General features: G+C 44.0%; 1 protein-coding gene across 3 annotated transcripts in view; it reads right to left on the minus strand.

The window, feature by feature from the left end:
* The window catches only part of LOC139564443 (ERC protein 2-like), a 78,804-nt gene extending 63,077 nt beyond the window's left edge, over positions 1-15,727 (minus strand). The window contains exons 1-2 of one of the 3 annotated variants that reach the window (XM_071383983.1): positions 15,503-15,727; positions 5,321-6,160 (exon numbers count right to left, since the gene is read on the minus strand). In XM_071383983.1, coding sequence (XP_071240084.1) covers positions 5,321-6,001 — 681 coding nt within the window. In that variant the 5' untranslated portion in view covers positions 6,002-6,160; positions 15,503-15,727. The remainder of the gene's footprint in view (positions 1-5,320; positions 6,161-15,502) is intronic. The other 2 variants (XM_071383967.1, XM_071383977.1) reach the window with 2 other exon arrangements.
* Positions 15,728-20,432: the final 4,705 nt, after the last annotated feature.

Consider the following 20,432-nt stretch of genomic DNA (forward strand, 5'->3'; position numbering starts at 1 on the left):
TGTCGTAAGGCAAAAGAATAGCCTATCGGAGCACTTCAATTAGCTTGTTCGGTAAAGAGAGGAGATATTTGTGTGGTGGAGGGGGTGCTTCACAAAAGATGTATGTAAGCTGTCCCGTAAAATCATCAATTCTCCCCACATTTGGGTATTTTAAATGTGGTCACCCAGGGCTACGTCCCAAATGGGAAACTATTCCCTACATAGTGCACTACTTTTGACCAGAGGCCTATGGGCCATTTTTAAAGTAGTGCACTTCATAGGGAATAAGGTGCCGTTTAACTGACTGACTGACCACAGACAAGACCAGGTGGGCCTCACTAGTATGTGATAATGCCCGAGAAGCTGGTGTTTGGAGGATATATTGGCACGGGCGTTGTTCTGGTATGGCAAATATACCCTCCAAACACTGGCTTCATGGGCATGATCACTTTTATACAACGGGTTACCAACATATTCAAGTAATGATTTACATATTTTCATTAAACATCTTATTTGATTAATTTATTTATACTACCTCATCCTTCCATAAGATATAGTACCGACAGAAATCTAGGGTTGCTACCCAAGCCAGCTGGTCGTTCATTCTATCGGTTCAGTTGCCAGAACCGTGACCCAGTCGTTAAGTCTTTTTGTTCTAAATCAATGGACGTGACACAGACGTTTGTTCTAAATGTTCCGTTACTATGATGGCTGGCAACGTTCTTATCCCTTGCTTGCTAGCTAGCCATCTTCGGCTAACAGCGTCACGTCAAACACTGCAGCCAGAATAACAGAAAAGTTGCTGCCTTTGCGTTTGTTTCAGATGTTTTCATCTGTAAACATCCACAAACAATGAGCTAATGATTCGCGATTTCGACTGGCATAGAACATTTGCTCTCTCGCCAGGACACTGTTCAGAGGAGCTAGCCAACTACACAGCTAACACAATCACTTCCAATTGAAGCTGGAATGACAGAAAACTAGCTCCATTTTGGGGTTTTCTATTGACATTTCTTTGTATATATCCAATAAAATGATGTTGATTCATGCTGCCTGCCTGTCTGTCTCATCCCAACTCCCGACACGTTCATTACTATGGGACAGCTGGAGATCGAATTTCAACATTGCAACAATGTTACAAATGTCGGAGAGACAGACAGAGAGGTTAATACAAATCTCCGATGTTGAAAACCAAACGCCAGACTAAAAGAAATGGGAGATAATGTCTAGATGCTTTTTAAAGTGGAGATCAAGTTTATAAATTGCCTGGCTGGGCTGATGGGACAGTGGATTGCGCAGTCAGATGAAATAGTGAATAGGCATTTCAACATCATAACTTGTGGAATAGACACCGGCTGGAACGTGGTTTTAACCAATCAGCATCCAGGATTAGACCCACCCATTGTATAAAACAGAAAGAACTTGACTGGTTAAATTAAAGGCTAAGGTTTAGATTAAAAAAATCTAATAACGAGTGCCTAGCAATGTATGCTCGCGGCTTGCTAGAATGTTATGGACGGGGATGGCGGATTGGTCTAAGCCCGAGCTCTGGCTGCCAGGCACTAGTTTTGAGTCTTTTTTGCTCCAAGTGGCCATTATTCACGTCAACTCCCGACGTTCTGGGAACCTGGATGAACGTCAAATTCTGCCGTGGAGGTTGGTGGCTTCTTAATTGGGGAGAACGGACTCATAGAAATGGCTGTAATGGTTTCCAAGTGTTTGAAGCCATTCTACTTGCTCCATACCGGACAATATTATTGCCGTTCTCCCTTCAGCAGCCTCCTGCAGACCTCACTGGGGTCCTACACATCCCTGTATGTCAGATACTATAGGTGGGCCTCATGTTCAACTATACATCACACACACAAACACACTATACATCACACACACACGCTATACATCACAAACACACTATACATCACACGCACACACTATACATCACACACACAAACACACTATACATCACACACACACACACGCCATACATCACACACACACGCTATACATCACACACACACACACACTATACATCACACACACACACACACACACTATACATCACACACACACAAACACACACTATACATCACACACACACACACACACACACACACACACACACACACACACACACACACACACACACACACACACACACACTATACATCACACACACTATACATCACACACACACACTACACATCACACACACACACACACACACACACTACACGTCACACATTGTGGATGTTACTAATGTTTAACTATACATCACACATTGTATGTAAGCCTAACTTCTACCATAATGGACCCTATTCATCTTATACTGTGCCGTATGTATGTGTTAAATCTATACAGCATACAAGTGTGCCTCCCTTGTCCACATTCATTTTAATGCCATACTGACAAGGTCACCACGTCCATCCTCAAAGCACTGTATCAAGACAAGACATCCTATCCGGTATGGTAGATATTATGTAATTACCATCTAGCTTTGCCTGCCTAATTAGGTATACAGATCTATCTATTTCCATCTAATCAACCTTCATTTGATAATGTATGTCAGAGAAATCCCATATGGTGCCCTGCAGGACACAGAGAAAAGGAAGAGGGAGAGGGGAAGGGGCGATATAGAGTGGTAGAGAGAGAGAGAGAAAGAGAGGGAGAGAGAGAGAGAAAGAGAGGGAGACCGAGAGAGAGGGGGGGAAAGAGAGAGAGAGAGAGGGAGAGAGCGACGGACACGGAGACAGAAGAGAATGGGAGGGAGATAGATAGGGGTAGACAGGAAGAGAAAATGAAAGACAGAGCGAGTGAGAGTAAGATAAATAGATTGAGAGGGAGAAGGGCAGATGGGGAGAGACAGAGAGAGAGAGACTCTCAGACAGTGCTTTGTCCTTGACATTCCTCTCCAGGCCCTGAACCTCCTGCAGACTGGAGACTGGAGACGTGTGAGTGATTTAACTAGGCCGCTCACTCCACCCCCTTACAACTAACAAACAGAGACGCAGGGGAAAGGCACAGAAACAAAATGAAATTGCGTGTGACTGTGGACATAGCCCGAACAGAATCGACCTGTGGCCCAGTGATGGCTTGTGGGCAAAGATACAGGGGGACAGACAGGCTCATTGTAATGGCTGGAATGGAATGTACGGAAAAGAAACCATGTGTTCGATACTGTTCCATTCATTCCATTACAATCAGCATGTCTTCCTATATCTTCGCCCACCAACCACCACTGAGGTGGCCATAGCCCTGAAATCACCTCTGGCCTTTCTGTAGCCACTTGTTGTCAAATCACTTGTTGTAATATTGTTGTTGTAATATTCACATATCACTCGTGGACACAATCTAAACAAGCCACCTAAGTGATAAACCAGGGTAAGCATTACGCTTTTACAGAGGGCGGGATTTGTTGTGTTAATACAGCTCATACAGTGTGCGGTGTGCTGCGTTAAGACGGGAGAGTTGCGAAGTTGTACTGAATAACGTTTTTTTTTTTTTACCACAGTAAGACCCAGTAGAATCTAGATCATTTGAAAAATCACATGAATATTTCATGTACGCTTCTTACGGTACTCTTTTCAACCTCCCTCTCTTCCTCCGTCCCTCATTCCTCCATCCCTCCCCCTCTCCTATTCATTCTGGGGACTATTAGAAACGGAGGTAGAGTACGAGTGGATGACGAAACATTTATGACCACCAACGCCTCTTTCCAAAAAGGTTTCCAAATGTATTAAACAAACATGACAGTGGGATAGTTCTTCGACGTCAGGGAGTGGAGACAGTACCTTGGGAGGAAAATAGAATAGTTAGAGTGACGAGACAGGAGGGAGAACAGTGAGAGATTGTGACCGGAAGGGAGAGAGATAGAGAGAGAGGAGACATATGTCTGTGTGAGTTGTAAAAGGGAGATTGACTAGAAGCGGACAGGAAAACTCCACCCAAAATCTTTTGGTATTTGTTTCAATAGACCATTGATGATATTGTCCCAAAATGTTTTGTGTGTCAATAATCCATTTTTCAAGATACACTACATATACAAAAGTATGTGGACACGGCTTCAAATTTGTGGATTTGGCTATTTTCAGCCACACCCATTGCTGACAGGTGTATAAAATCGAGCACACAGCCATGCAATCTACATAGACAAACATTGACAGTAGAATGGCCTTACTGAAGAGTGACTTTCCGTTATAGGATGCCACCTTTCCAACAAGTCAGTTCGTCAAATTTCTGCCCTGCTAGAGCTACCCCGGTCAACTGTAAGCGCTGTTGTTGTGGAAACATCTAGGAGCAACAACGGCTCAGCCGCTAAGTGGTAGGCCACACAAGCTCACAGAACGGCGCCAAATGGTGAAGTGCGTAAAAATCGTCTGCCTTTGGAACGTCAGCACAAGAACTGTTCGTCGGGAGCTTCGTGAAATGGGTTTCCATGGCCGAGTAGCCGCACACAAGCCTAAGATCATCATACGGAATACCAAGGGTCGGCTGGAGTGGTGTAAAGCTCACCGCCATTGGACTCTGATGAATCCCGCTTCACCATCTGGCAGTCCGACGGATTAATCTGGGTTTGGCAAATGCCAGGAGAACACTACCTGCCCCAATGCATAGTGCCACCTGTAAAGTTTGGTGGAGGAGGAATAATGGTCTGGGGCTGTTTTCATGGTTTGGGCTAGGCCCCTTAGTTCCAGTGATACAATGCATACAATGACATTCTAGATGATCATGTGCTTCCAATTTTGTGGCAACAGTTTGAGGAAAGCCCTTTCCTGTTTCATGATGACAATGCCCCCGTGCACAAAGCGAGGTCCACACAGAAATGGTTTGTCGAGATCAGTGTGGAAGAACTTGACTGGCCTCCACGCCTTTGGGATGAATTGGAACGCTGACTGTGTGTTAGGCTCACTAGTGCTCTTGTGGCTGAGTGGAAGTCCCCGCAGCAATATTCTAACATCTAGTGGAAAGCCTTCCCAGAAGAGTGGAGGCTGTTACAGCAGAAAAGGGGGGACCAACTCCACATTAAAGCCCATGATTATGGAATGAGATGTTTGAAGAGCATACTTTTGGTCATGTAGTGTATATAACGTTCAAAATACAGAAATACAGCCAGTATGATGCTGCGTTTTCTATCATATGATGCAAAAAGCATCATACCGGCTGTATTTCTGTATTTTGAAAGTTGATTGCTGACAACAATGGACAATCAACAATGGACTAATGAAACAAATACCAAAAGATGTTCCTTTTTCCAAGTACACACTATCAAGTGTGCACTACGAAGTGTACACTATCAAGTAGCAGCATAGGGGAGACGAGGGGAGCAAACATGTTGTGTTCTAACCTGGTTCTCCTCGTGAGTCACCCTCATTTGCTCCTTGAGGACGGAGGTGCGCGCCGCCTCCTCCTTGCGTATCATCCTCTCCTTCTTCAGCTCGGGGCTCCAGAAGCTCTTGATGCTGTTGGTGGACGAGCCCAGCTTGCTGTCCTTCAGGTCCAGCTCTCTCCTCAGCAGGTCGTTCTCCCGCTGCATGTCCCGGAGTGTGGCCTGCATCTCCAGGAGCTCCCCCCCACTGCCTCTCACAGCTTGCCGCAACAGGGCCGACGACACCCCCTGAGGGTGGTGGTGGTGGTGCTGCAGCATGGACAGGGAGCCCAGGTCGCTGTAGGACAGCAGGTCAGCGTGGTGGCCCAGCCCCACCGAGGCGATGTTGGGGCTGCTGCCCATGGCCGTGACGCGGCCCCCGTACATGGCCCGGTTGGAGGCGCGCCCCAGCGTCATGGTGCCCTTAGGGTAGGTGGCGGTTGAGCCCACTCCCTCGTGGTCGCTTAGGTACATGGGCCCGGACGTGGCGTAGGCAGCGTTCAGTGACTGGATGTTCTCCATGGAGAGCGTCTTGCCCCCTCCACCGCCCCCGCCCCCACTGTTGGCCCTCCGGTGGCCCAGCCTGGGGGACCTAGGCAGGCGCGGGGACCGTGCAGGGCTGCTCTCGATGTGGCCGACCGCTCTGGCGCTGCCGTACATGTTCTGGGTGTGGGAGGTGTGGCCTGGGCCGGCCGGACGCTTGCCACGGGGTCCTTACCAGGGGCACGCTGCGACGATCACAGTGCACCCTCACTCTGTAACACACATGGGGGGCTCACTGCATGCCTGTGTGGGTGAAGGACCTCGACATCGACAGATCTGGGGAAAGAGGAATTTGTCATAATAATGACAAGAAATATGCTGCATATTTTATCTGTCAAAAACATACACACAGCATACTCTCTCTCTCTTGCTTTCTCTCTCTCTCTCTCTCACTCTCTCTCTCACACTCTCTCCACCCACACACACACATCCCACACTCCTTCTACAGGGTTTGGTAGGTGTAGTGTCATAAGAAGCAGCTCCTCTCCTCCTGTTCACATTGAGAGCTGGGTGAGTGAGTCACACCAGCCTGTGGCTCTGTGGGCTTCTTTTGCAGGGAGGGATTCCAATTCTAAGTGAACCCACTGGGAATCGCAGCATCACCCTGGCTTCCCCCAGCCCAGGCACTCATCCCAGTCCTATTAGTGCTGACCCCATCAGGAAGCAGAGAACACCTACCTCACTGTGCATAGTATTTAGTACATCTAGTATAGCAACCACAATATCACATATACTCTATGCATAGAACCAAGTATCATACCCATCTGGCATGCCAAGGCAAATGCTCAAAGTATTTGAAGAGATTTCAAATGCAGTACTATTAAATCCCAGGATTGCTCTCTATCAATACACTAATACAAACACTATATTCATATATAATACATGTCAATAAGCAGTAACCTCCGGAATGGGTATCGGTTCAAGAATACATCCCCCAGAGTTCAGCTGTGCATGCTTCCATTTCCTCTTCTGGAGCACTCAGCCACATGTAATCACTCCTATCACTCCACACACCAGGGTCATATTCACTAGACCCCAAAAGGAAGCAAATGGACTGAAACATGGAGGGACTATCTTGATCTTGTCCAATAAGAAACACTCATTTTCATTTTCCGTTTCAAAACGCTTTGCTACATTTTGCACTAATGAATATGACCCAGGGGGAGGCAGAAAGTATACTGTACATACAAATGGAACTTATGCTGTTGTATTGACTCCTTATCATCAAATGGCAGAACAACTGTATTTTCACTGTCCATCTATAGACCTACATCATACAGGTGTGCCTCATATAGCATCCACCTCTTATGTTACAGCTAATATAGCTACATTTATGTGTACTGCAAATCAATTGTAATTCCCACCAATGAAACAGTACAGAGCAGCGTGTGTATAATACTTATTGTGTAGGCTACTGCTAAGTCGGCCAGATTGTGTTGCCCAGTAGGAGTCAACTCCCTGTGGAGTCACTTAACACCAGAGACTTCAAATGGCAGTCATGTTTCTGGCCATCACATACATGTACATTGCCTTCGGAAAGTATTCAGACCCCTTGACTTTTTCCAAATGTTTGTTACATTACAGCCTTATTCTAAAATGTATTAAATTAAATTAAATCCTCAGCAATCTACACACAATACCCCATAATGACAAAGTGAAAACTGTTTTTTAGAAATGTTTGCAATTGTATAAAAAATAAAAACAGAAATACCTAATTTACATAAGTATTCAGACCCTTTGCTATGAGACTCGATAATTGAGCTCAGGTGCGTCCTGTTTCAGGACAGGTGCATCCTGTCCATTGATCATCCTTGAGATGTTTCTACAACTTGATTGAAGTCCACCTGTGGTAAATTAAATTGATTGGACATGATTAGGAAAGGCACTGTCTATATAAGGTCCCACAGTTGACAGTGCATGTCAGAGCAAAAACCAAGCCATGAGGTCGAAGGAATCGTCCGTAGAGCTCCGAGACCGGAGTGTGTCGAGGCACAGATCTGGGGAAGGGTACCATAAAATGTCTGCAGCATTGAGTGTCCCCAAGAACATAGTAGCCTCCATCATTCTTAAATGGAAGAAGTTTGGAACCACCTAGACTCTTCCTAGAGCTGGCCGCCCAGCCAAATTGAGCAATCAGGGGAGAAGGGCCTTGGTCAGGGAGGTGACCAAGAACCCGATGGTCTCTCTGACATAGCTCTAGAGTTCCTCTGTTGAGATGGGAAACACTTCCAGAAGGACAAGCATCTCTGCAGCATTCCACCAATCAGGCCTTTATGGTAGATTGACCAGTCGGAAGCCACTCCTCAGTAAAAGGCACATGACAGCCCACTTGGAGTTTGCCAAAAGGCACCTAAAGACTCTCAGACTATGAGAAACAAGATTTTCTGGTCAGATGAAACCAAGACTGAACTCTCTAGCCTGAATGTCAAGTGTCACGTCTGGAGAAGACCTGGCACCATCCCTACGATGAAGCATGGTGTTGGCAGCATCATGCTGTGGGGATGTTTTTCAGCGGCAGGGACTGGCAGAAGGGTCAGGATCGAAGCAAAAATGAACAGAGCAAAGTACAGAGAGATCCTTGATGAATACCTGCTCCAGAGTGCTCGGGACTTCAGACTGGGGAGAAGGTTCACCTTCCAACCGGACAACGACCCTAAGCACACAGCCAAGACAACGCAGGAGTGGCTTCAGGACAAGTCTCTGAATGTCCTTGAGTGGCCCAGCAAGAGCCTGGACTTCAACCCGATTTAACATCTCTGGAGAGACCTCAAAATAGCTGTGCAGCAACGCTCCCCATCCAACCAAACAGAGCTTTAGAGGATCTGCAGAAAAGGGATGAAACTCCTCAAATACAGGTCTGCCAAGCTTGTAGCGTCATACCCAAGAAGACTTGATGCTGTTATCGCTGCCAAAGGTACTTCAAAGTACTGAATTAAAGGGTCTGAATACTTATGTGAATGTGATATTTCCGTTTTTTATTTGTAATACATTTGAAAAAATGTATAAAAAAAACGTTTTTTGCTTTGTCATTATGGGGTATTGTGTGTAGATTCATGAGGAAAAAAACGATTTAATCAATTTTAGAATGAGGCTGTAATGTAACAAAATGTGGAAAAAGTCAAGGGGTCTGAATAGTTTATTTTTTTTATAAACCAGGGCACATATGGCCCTGGTTAAAAGTAGTGCACTACATAGGGAATAGCTGCCCTTTTGGATAAAACCCCAGTGTTATCAGAGGAGGACTCAAGAGGATACAGGAGGATACAGGATGGTACTGGATGGTACAGGATAGTACGGGGATAGTACGGGAGGGTTCTGTTGAAAGAAACCTAAAGATGAACGGCTGTTTTTAAACGGATAGTGGTGGTGCAGTGTGTCTTTGGGGATAACTGGGCTGTATTCTTCCTTCTTTCCGGGCCACCCGTGCATCGTTTTCTCAGAAGACACGGTTTCCATAGAGACTGCGGTGTCTGGGCTCACAGTGATAAAGCACCTGGTTTTGGCAGTCCTCTTACATAACTCTAACTTAAGTTTCAAAAGGGGAGGGGAAAAAAAGGTATTCCTGTGAATTCCGGTGCGGGTGGATAGAGGAAGTTAAAAGGAAAAGTGATGAGTGACTGACAACAGATGGTCTGCTCATCGGTGCCACACTCTTGTCTCCATGCCAGGGCCAGGGTGAGGGTGAGGGTGGGGACAAGATGGCCACTAGCTTTTCGGAGCCATTATCCGCATGCCCTACAGCCAGACCTGACTTTGCCTATAGCACTGTGCCACCTCCCCCTTTCAGAATCAACTATGTGACGTGGCTGAACGGCTGTCTATGAACTCACACAATACCTGACTTTGCCAATATCTTTACAGGAACACTCTGCCACCATTCAGAGTCAGATAGCTTTGTGATATGACAACACGCCAGTCTATAAAGGGTATTTGAGGTAAGGGAAGCATTAAGTAGCCTGGTGTTTGGCAATTACAATGACAAGGGGGAGTTGGCAAGATGGCATAAATAGATCTGGGACCAGGCTAAGCATTTTGGGGACAAGAAAGAAATGCTGAAGAAATACCTGCGAGAAAACACTTCAACAGAAGCAATTACAATGATACAATGACAGGCGAGAGCAGACAGGGAGTTCAGTAATAACTATAATTTCAGTTTGCTGCAACAAGAAACTTTAAAATGGGACAGGAGTGTTACAAATACAAAATGGCAAAAGTGAATGAAAAAAAATCCATTGGAAAGGATGTAATATGTCAGTCTACATTAGCTGAAAGAAGTGGAGCGGGTGTAACATTAGCCAAACAAGTTGCTTTTTCAGTAGCCAGTCCCTCTGAGAGACTGTAGCTAATTAAACTCAAACGAATTATACAACACACATACTGTATCAGGAAGTTCTGCAATTATTATCTTCAATTGGTTGGCAATGGCTGCAGTGTTTGTGAAGTCTGGAGTGAAAATGTTGGAAAAGCGGCAAGAACTGCATGTGGCCGGCTGAGTTTAGACCCCGGGTCTCCTGGGCCCAACAAGACTTTTCAATCCCGCTGAGCTAAAGCCAACACTCTTAGAAGTGAAGGAGCCTGGAAGAACCTTTTGCGAATTGGTAAATTGCCACTCAGGGGGGAACCTTTTCCGGTCACAAAGGTTCCTCGAGGAACCCCTGTGACATGATGCATATATATTCGCAAAAATGTCACAGATTGACGTTTATATGCTGATACTGGGCTGCCTATGTAAAGGTTCAAACAGGAACCTTTTTGTGATGGGAAAAGTTAAATGTTTTACCTTTTTAATAAAATATTGCAGCAGCAGCAGCCTATCAGAATATAGAGGCACGGCTTTCAGATAGTTATTTTTGGCTACGAGTAAGAGTAAATGTCATTTCTGTTTATCATATAAAGTTGAAAGTTCGTACAATAGAAATGTCTATTTTCCTTGAATGTTTATGCATATTACATCATCTAATATTAACAATGCTGACTACATATAGAGCATTGACAGTCATCCAAATGCAATAACTTCTTTATATAGTAATAAAGTGGTAACAAATCCAACATTGGGATTTGCATAGGCTCTTGAAGAACTCATACATGTCTGTAAGCCTCATTGATGCTACAAAAATATCAGTGTTCAACCTTAACATGAGATGACAATACAACAGAAAAGATTAACAGGAAGGAATTTACTCTCACGGGTGGCCAAACATAATTATGTGACTGCCACGCCCTTACTAAGCAACGCCCCCATTCTTCTCATCTGACCCGCTGAGTCATATATTATGCTGTGTTTATATCCAAGTGGGAAGGTGGCAATTTCCAGTTGTGAAGTAGTAAATACAATTTGGATGCATTCACGTGCTTTGGACGTGATGATATACAACGATTGGCTAATGGAAAACAAGCTGTGTCAACCATACACTAAAAGTACAGCTATCATGCTTGCAAACAAATTCTAATGTAAAAAAAAAACGGTGTAATAGATTGCTTGCCGAAAATGCTGTTTTCAAGGTAATTTCCTTAGTAGGTGATGTCAAAGGTCAGTTTCCCACTAGTGATGACCAGTTGGAGGGGTGTTCAAGTTGATGTTTCCCAGTCGTTTGTGGTAAATACCACCTTCCCACTTGGTTATGAATGCAGGGTTAATAATACAGCATCAATAACCCAGCATCAACCACCCAACCTGGCTATTTTTAAAGAAAACAACCCAACTAAGTGAAACAATGCCTGCAACCCAGATAGGTCATACAAACAACCAAGCATTTTTAAGAGTGTAGGCTAGGTTGAAGATACTGTAGCTAACTGGTGACCTAAGCCAACACCTAATAATTATCATCATAAACAAACGTCATTACCATCACAATAAACTTTTCGGAATTAAAACAGGAGGCTACAGTCATATAATACAATTGGCTTGACAGACAATGTTGTATTATTCAACATTGCTATTAAAATAGTACTCAAATAGGAATGGGTTATTGTTTACACGTTGCTAGCTATCGCATAAAGCCATCACCAAAAGTCACACATTTCCATTTTCTTCTGAGTCTGGCAGCACAACAAATCCAATGATGAAATAATAGTATATATGGATTTATAATCAGTGCTTTGCATGTGCCAGCAAAAAGGTTCCTCCAGGAAACATTGAAAACATGAAAGGTTCCTCCAAGAACCCCTCAACTAACCAATGGTGCAAAAATTAACCCATTGACTGCAATGGTTCCTTGAGAATCTCCAGGGTTCCTCGAGTCACCCCAAATTCTAAGAGTCTAGGCTTTCTGTCTGTGAAGCCACACCAACACAGTGATGGACTGGGACCATAAATTGGCCCAGGAATTTCTAACACACTGGCCCATTTTTTTCCTTGAGGCCCCCATTATTAGCAAGATAATTATCATTTTGCGAAACAACAAAAAAGTTAGACTCGCCCACCTGGCAAAAAAATGGACCAGACCATCTGGCATTTTCAAGAAATACTGGATGGCCGGTCTGCCCCTTGGTGCATACATCCTCTCTCATGTATTGCTGTCCAGGGCTGTGGTGCTGAATCGCCCCAACATAGTGCTGAATCCACCATGGTGCTGAACTAAGATTCAATCAACACATTGCATAGTAGCCTACCGTAGTAACCACCCCGCGCTAATATACATTGTGTGGATGAAGGGCGGGTCGGTTGAATAAAGACATAACACCCATGGTTTATAAGCACAGATATCGACTCTGCCGCACGAGCATGCTTTTGGGGCACAGTCAATAGCGCGCTGGACTTCGGGCTAGAAGGTCAAGGGTTCGAGACCTGCTCCCTGCCTGTTTCATTTCAATACCTTAAAAGATCCAGAAATGTATAATTCTTGTGTAATTTATATCTATAGTCTACATTGAGGTTTTTATTTTAGGCTATCTGGCATTAGTGCACGAGCCTAAACTTCAAGGCCTAACGGTACTCCGCCAAACAACCTACAGGCCAATCGTCAAATAATTTTTGGAATGGGCAGAAAAAGTGAATGTTGATCCATGGAGGCAAAAAGGACAATGTTGGAGTTAAATTCAATAAGAGAAAAGCTGCGAAATTGAGAGTTGAAAATAAAAGAGAAGGGAGAGCCAGAAAAGTAATGTTTGGAAAGAGTTGGTGAAGTGGTAAAATAGGATTATATGTTATGTGTGATGATTGTGACGCGCTAAACAAATTCGACAGTCACGGGATGGGGGCCTCAAATAGGCCTGTGGCACGTTACGAGAACTGTAGCCTACTGTTCAGATGGGTTAAATGGAAACTGAAATCTGGACACTGACTCTAGGTCTATACCCTCTCACATAGCCTTAACATTAACTCTTGTAAAAATAAGCATTTCTTGCAGTAAAATGATACTCGGGAACAAGAGTGGAGAAATATGATATATTTCTTTCAGCATCTTGAGAGAATGCGACTGCGCAGTTAAATACCGTCTGATAGTATTTCAACCACACAAAATATGAATAGTCGCGGGAAGTATGGGTGCTGCACCACCCACTGAAAAATCAGAATACATATATATATATTTTTTTCCCCACAAAACTAGTGCACTGGGCCTTTAATAGTGCTCTATTTGCGGACCGATATAGATGTCTTCAGCGGGGACAACAACTTTTTCCCACCAACCCACAAAATCCATATTTCAATTGTCTCCTCCCCTTCATCTATACTGATTGAAGTTAATTTAACAAGTGACATTAAGAAAGGATCCTAGCTTTCTCCTGCATTCCCCTGGTCAGTTTAAGTCATGGAAAGAGCAGGTGTTCCTAATGTTTTGTAGGCCTATATGATCAGTGTATAGTCGGGCGGTGTGGATGGGTTATTTGCAATTGCGGGCGGGTGTTGGTAAAAAAAACAGCTGATCCGCGCACCACTAGCCTACTGGTATTTGTATATTTACACCTTTTTTGGCTTCAATCAACCTGCCCAACGATTATAATATTGTTAGACTGGCACGTGGGAGGCCTAAATGTGGGGCAGATAAGCGCAAGCAGCTGTGATTGCGAGGGGCAACATAACTATTAGATAGGCCTAGTGGCATGGACATTTTCGCGCAGATAGGCCTTACAGATGCTCTGAAAGCATGACTTTCACCCTTTCTGTGCCAATTAATAGTGCTTTAGGTTCTGGTGCTGGCTGCATTTTTATAAGGCAATGTCATTTCCCTTTAATCAACCACATGCAACCTTTAAGTCCATCCCTTAGAAACCCTTTATTAGGCCTATAGTGTCCTTTATCTTTGCCATCTTGTTGGACTCGAAATCCACATAAGATCATAGCAGTGTCTCTCTAAATGTCATTGTAAATCAATAATTATACACGTCAATGTGGCATCATCGTTGCAGTCACAAATGGTCAATCTTTCATACATCAATACAGTGTCATGGGCTAGAGTGCGAAAACAAACGTGTGCACACCTGAACATAATTTCAAATTCACTCCACATCGGCACAACTCTTGCGGCAAAAGGTCAGCTGCATAGGCTAGTGTGCAGAATGGTCATGAAGGAAATCCTATCTGAGCGGAGGCAGGGACATGTTTGGAGATCAATCATTTCAATGAGACAGTGCAGCAGGTTGTCACTTGACCATAATAACACGGGGGAAAGGATGCATATGGTCTACTTACTAGGTAGAAAATACTGAATGACCATCAACAAGCCCTGTTGCTTACAAGACACCCCACAATTAAAATCCCTCCCATTGCCTTTCATGATTGGTTGAGAGGATCAGATAGCACAAACACGCCTTTCCTAGTGGCTGCCGCCTCTGTCAGTTAGCCAAAATGAAACGTCGATTTCCGAAGAGGGTTTCGTTCGTTTGAGGGGGACACATGTAGCTGGTGTTCTTCGGGTTCTTCTCAATCGATTATTGAAATTATTGGAACATAACACGCTAATGTTAATTAGCCAAATAGCCTCAATTATTTATACATATGATCCTGGTGTCGATATTGCATAATATTTCTTATTCATAATGACAGCATCTCCCAAAATGTTCCTCTTGAATTCCCCTAATAAGGAAATATATTACGTAATGTAAGCCTGAGGCATTACAGACGTTTCTTATGTCGAATTATTAGTGCCCATGATGTCTCGTGTTTCATGGGAATACATCGTTCTTCTCCAATGCAATGTGAGAATCTATGACAGCTAGCCACTATAGATAACATCACATACATTCCAGAGGATTAGGCGCTTTTTGGATGAAATACTACTCTAAAGACCTGGAAATCTTATTTGTTGAAAATTAAATAGAGATATGTAATTCGTTTCACCTTTCCTTGATACCAATTCTACTCGAAATGAACTCACAAACCAATTCGATGTTCAACCGAATCAATGACTGCAATATACAAGATAAAAACAGATATTGACTTCTACAAATTAGCTTACAGTATGTTTTTCCCATGCATTCATCTACTATGCAATCCAACGAATGAATTGGGAGTGATATTTTACGCACAGATGCATTCCCTCAATCCGTCTAATCGAAAGAGAACCGTCAACCCCATAATATCGAAAACACTTCACTATTTCTGCATGTGGTGATTCGGTGCCGTTCTCTATCATACGTATTTGCGTTGATCTTGAATTAATCAAAATAGAAATGTACCTTTTTCTACCATTAGTTCCTCTCCATCACCATCCAGAGACAGTAGCGTCTTCCAGCCTCCATTCACACCGGTCTCAGCATCCTGCACTGTCATTGGGTAGCGGACACGCGATCTCTCCCCCTACCCGCTAGGGAGCTGCACAGTCTGATTGTTAAAGGGACAGCCAAGAGAGTCTCGAGCAGAATGGATGGAATCCATCCTAGAAACGTGACTTCGAGTGTGGAATCACAACATCGAAATCTCACAATTCAACTCACAAACTCACACTTCCATCCTTATCCTCCTCGCTCTTTTGTGGTCACAGTCCTCACGTTTGTATGGAGGGTGTAGGTTTCAGGAGTTTCAGCATTGAAAATCCAGCCTAATTTCAGGTTTAATTGGTTGAGGTATTAGGTATCTGAGAGGTGGAAAATGTGACAAAATCTGCCCCCCACTCCGAACCAACACCCCTGATGATTACATGTACATTTCATTTTAGTCATTTAGCAGAACCTCTCATTTATAGTGACTTACAGTTAGTGCATAAAGGTAGCTATAGGTAAGACAACCACATTTCACAGTCTTAGTAAGTCATCCTCTAGGTTAATTTCACAGCCACTGTGCCATCATCTACCAATAAGCACCATCATTAACTGTGTTCAACCAGTGATTGCTATTCATCAAGGCGTGCCATCCCCTATAACTCTTATCATTTGTGTGCTTAATTATGTAACCTTTTCTAAATGTCGCAGATGCAGAATAGTCTGTGGTGATTGGCTGAAGGATCTCAGGCCCATTTTATTCTAAGCGCCTGCATTGTGAGTGCTCTGATTGGCTTGGCTGCCTTTTGCATTCTAAATGGAACCCTATTCCCAATACATTTATATATATATATATATACAGTTGAAGTCGGAAGTTTACGTACACTTAGGTTGGAGTCACTAAAACTTGTTTTTCAACCACTCCACAAATGTATTGTTAACAAACTATCGTTTTGGCAAGTCGGTTAGGACATCTACTTTGTGCATGACACAGGTAATTTTTCCAACAATTGTTTACAGACATGTTATTTCACTTATAATTCACTGTATCACAATTCCAGTGGGTCAGAAGTTTACATACAAAGTTGACTGTGTCTTTAAACAGCGTGGAAAATTCCAGATAATGATGTCATGGCTTTAGAAGCTTCTGATAGGCTAACTGACATAATTTGAGTCAATTGGAGGTGTACCTGTGGATGTATTTCAAGGCCTACCGTCAAACTCAGTGCCTCTTTGCTTGACATCATGGGAAAATCAAAAGAAATCAGCCAAGACCTCAGGATTTTTTTTTTGTAGCTTTCCACAAGTCTGGGTCATCCTTGGGAGCAAATTCCAAAAGCCTGAAAGTACCACGTTCGTCTGTACAAAACATAGTACGCAAATATAAACACCATGGGACCACGCAGCCGTCATACCGTTTAGGAAGGAGACACGTTCTGTTTCCTAGAGATGAACGTACTTTGGGGCGAAAGTGCGAATCAATCCCAGAACAACAGCAAAGGACCTTGTGAAGATGCTGGAGGAAACAGGTACAAAAGCATCTATATCAACAGTAAAACCAGTCCCATATTGACATAACCTGAAAGGCCACTCAGCAAGGAAGAAGCCACTGCTCTAAAACCGCCATAAAAAAGCCAGACAACGGTTTGCAACTGCACATGGAAAAAAATATCTTACTTTTTGGAGAAATGTCCTCTGGTCTGATGAAACAAAAATATAACTGTTTTGCCATAATGACCATCCTTATGTTTGGAGGAAAAAGGGGGATGCTTGCAAGCCGAAGAACACCATCTCAACCGTGAAGCACGGGGTGGCAGCGTCATGTTGTGGGGGTGCTTTGCTGCAGGAGGGACTGGTGCACTTCACAAAATAGATGGCCTCATGAGGAAGGAAAATGATGTGGATATATTGAAGCAACACCTCAAGACATCAGTCAGGAAGTTAAAGCTTGGTCGCAAATGGGTCTTCCAAATGGACAATGACCCCAAGCATACTTCCAAAGTTGTAGCAAAATGGCTTAAGGACAACAAAGTCAAGGTATTGGAGAGGCCATCACAAAGCCCTGACCTCAATCCCATAGAAAATTTGTGGGCAGAACTGAAAAAGCGTGTGCGAGCAAGGAGGCCTACAAACCTGACTCAGTTACACCAGCTCTGTCAGGAGGAATTGGCCAAAATTCACCCAACTCATTGTGGGAAGCTTGTGGAAGGCTACCGGAAACGTTTGACCCAAGTTAAACAATTTAAAGGCAATGCTACCAAATACTAATTGAGTGTATGTAAACTTCTGACCCACTGGGAATGTGATGAAAGAAATGAAAGCTGAAATAAATCTTTCTCTCTACTATTATTCTGACATTTCACATTCTTAAAATAAAGTGGTGATCCTAACTGACCTAAGACAGGGAATTTTTACTTGGATTAAATGTCAGCAATTGTGAAAAACTGAGTTTAAATGTATTTGGCCAAGGTGTATGTAAACTTCCGACTTCAACTGTATATAGTTCACTACTATTGACCAGGGCCCTTAGGGTCCAAACCCACATGCTCCAGTGGGGCTCTGTGTGGAGGTGTGGGGAGAATCCTCACTGTGGGAAAATGCCTCTGGAAATAGGAGTATTTTGCTCAGTCAATGGAATAAGCCATGTCCCTTTGGGAAACTGTTCAGTTGTACTGGGAATGGATGGAGGTACATCATTCTCATATCAGGCAAAGACAGATGTTTTGCCACCAACTTTAGCAGGGAGGGCAGAGAGAGAGAAAACAGAACAGGAGAAGAGAGAGATGCAGTGAAGGACAGGAATGTTCTCAAAGCAATCCCTGCTTGGAGGAGATGAAACATCTTGTTGGGATAGGAGGATTATCTTTTTACGACACCAAGGAATCACAATCAACACACAATACAATCTGGTTGTTTGTTTATGAGGCATGGGTGGTCGTTAACATGCGTGCAAGGTGTAATAGGATGATGAAATAGATTCTTTCTCATGAGTTGGGTTGGAGCTGGTTCCTGACTGTGGTTGTCCTTGTCCTTTAAGCCAGTGAATCAGCCAGCGCCTCTCTCTCCCAGCCATGCCTTGGCATCGTTAATCACATGATGGCTTCTCCCATCGTCATGGTGATGTCAGCCCAGATTCCTTCCTTCCTGTGTACATCCAGGACTGACTGAGAAACAAAGCTGCCTTCGCCACGGCAACCCAGCACACGTTAAATCAATCTGAGTGCATTACACTTACATCGCACATAATGACATCACTATAACTGAAACTTCCTGGCTCTCCTGAGGATGTGAGATATGTTGATGTTGAAAACAAAATACAGCCTAAAATACAACCACCTTCACCCATCCTATACAGCCAGACATAGACACACACACAGACACACACACACACACTCACACACACACACATATACACACACACACAGACACACACAGACACACACTCACAGATACACACTCACAGACACACACTCACAGACACACACACTCTCTCCGTCTCTCTCTCTCTTTATGAGCTGTCCCGATATGCTAGGGCCTGGAAGGCCCGAGGGTTATAACTGTGATGCAAACATTGACGATGAATGGTGGTGACAGGGACAGGCCCAGGAGACAGGAGCATCAGCAGCATCAGAGTTTAACACACACACACACATACACGTACACACGCACACATGCGAGCATGCAACACACACACACACACACACACACACACACACACACACACACACACACACACACACACACACACACACACACACACACACACACACACACACACACACACACACACACACACACACACACAACAGAAGTGGAGAGGGACCTGTTCATTAATCACACATTCATTAATCTATTAGAACCAATTAATCAAAACAGAGCTGACAGCTCACAGGCTGACAGTAAAAGGCACGCTGGTCACAATCTGTAATGAAATCTCAATCAGGAAACACAGTGTAAAACATTGTACTGTTTGTATATAGTCAGGTAAGAACTTTCTTTAGCTCCCATCTATTACAGGCCCTATGGAGTTATTCAGTGGGTGCATCCCAAATGGCACCCTATTCCCTATATAGTGCACTACTTTTTACCAGGGCCCATAGGGCCATTTGGGATGTAGACAGTGAGATTTTGCAATGTATCCCTGTCCACATTCTGTCACCGGCCCCGTTAATCCAGTTATTTTTCTCTTCCCAGAGATGACGATCAATACATTGCAGAGGGCCATTAAACTCCCCTGCAGTCCAAACAGCAATGATTCCCATTTTCGGGGTAAAACAAGCCTCTTAAGAAAGCGTAGAGAAACGGGGAGAACGGGGGTAAAGGATTGTTTAATTAACATAGCAATAGGCATAGATTATCAAATCAAATCAAATGTATTTATATAGCCCTTCTTACATCAGCTGATATCTCAAAGTGCTGTACAGAAACCCAGCCTAAAACCCCAAACAGCAAGCAATGCAGGTGTAGAAGCACGGTGGCTAGGAAAACTCCCTAGAAAGGCCAAAACCTAGGAAGAAACCTAGAGAGGAACCAGGCTATGAGGGGTGGCCAGTCCTCTTCTGGCTGTGCCGGGTGGACTTTATAACAGAACATGGCCAAGATGTTCAAATGTTCATAAATGACCAGCATGGTCAAATAATAGTAATCACAGTGAACAGGTCAGGGTTCCATAGCCGCAGGCAGAACAGTTGAAACTGGAGCAGCAGCACGGCCAGGTGGACTGGGGACAACAAGGAGTCATCATGCCAGGTAGTCCTGAGGCATGGTCCTAGGGCTCAGGTCATCCGAGAGAGAGAAAGAAAGAAAGAGAGAAAGAGAGAATTAGAGAGAGCATACTTAAATTCACACAGGACACCGGATAAGTCAGGAGAAATACTCCAGATATAACAGACTGACTCTAGCCCTCCGA

The sequence above is a fragment of the Salvelinus alpinus genome, chromosome 2 (assembly GCF_045679555.1).
Source record: "Salvelinus alpinus chromosome 2, SLU_Salpinus.1, whole genome shotgun sequence".
Lineage (NCBI taxonomy): Eukaryota > Metazoa > Chordata > Actinopteri > Salmoniformes > Salmonidae > Salvelinus > Salvelinus alpinus.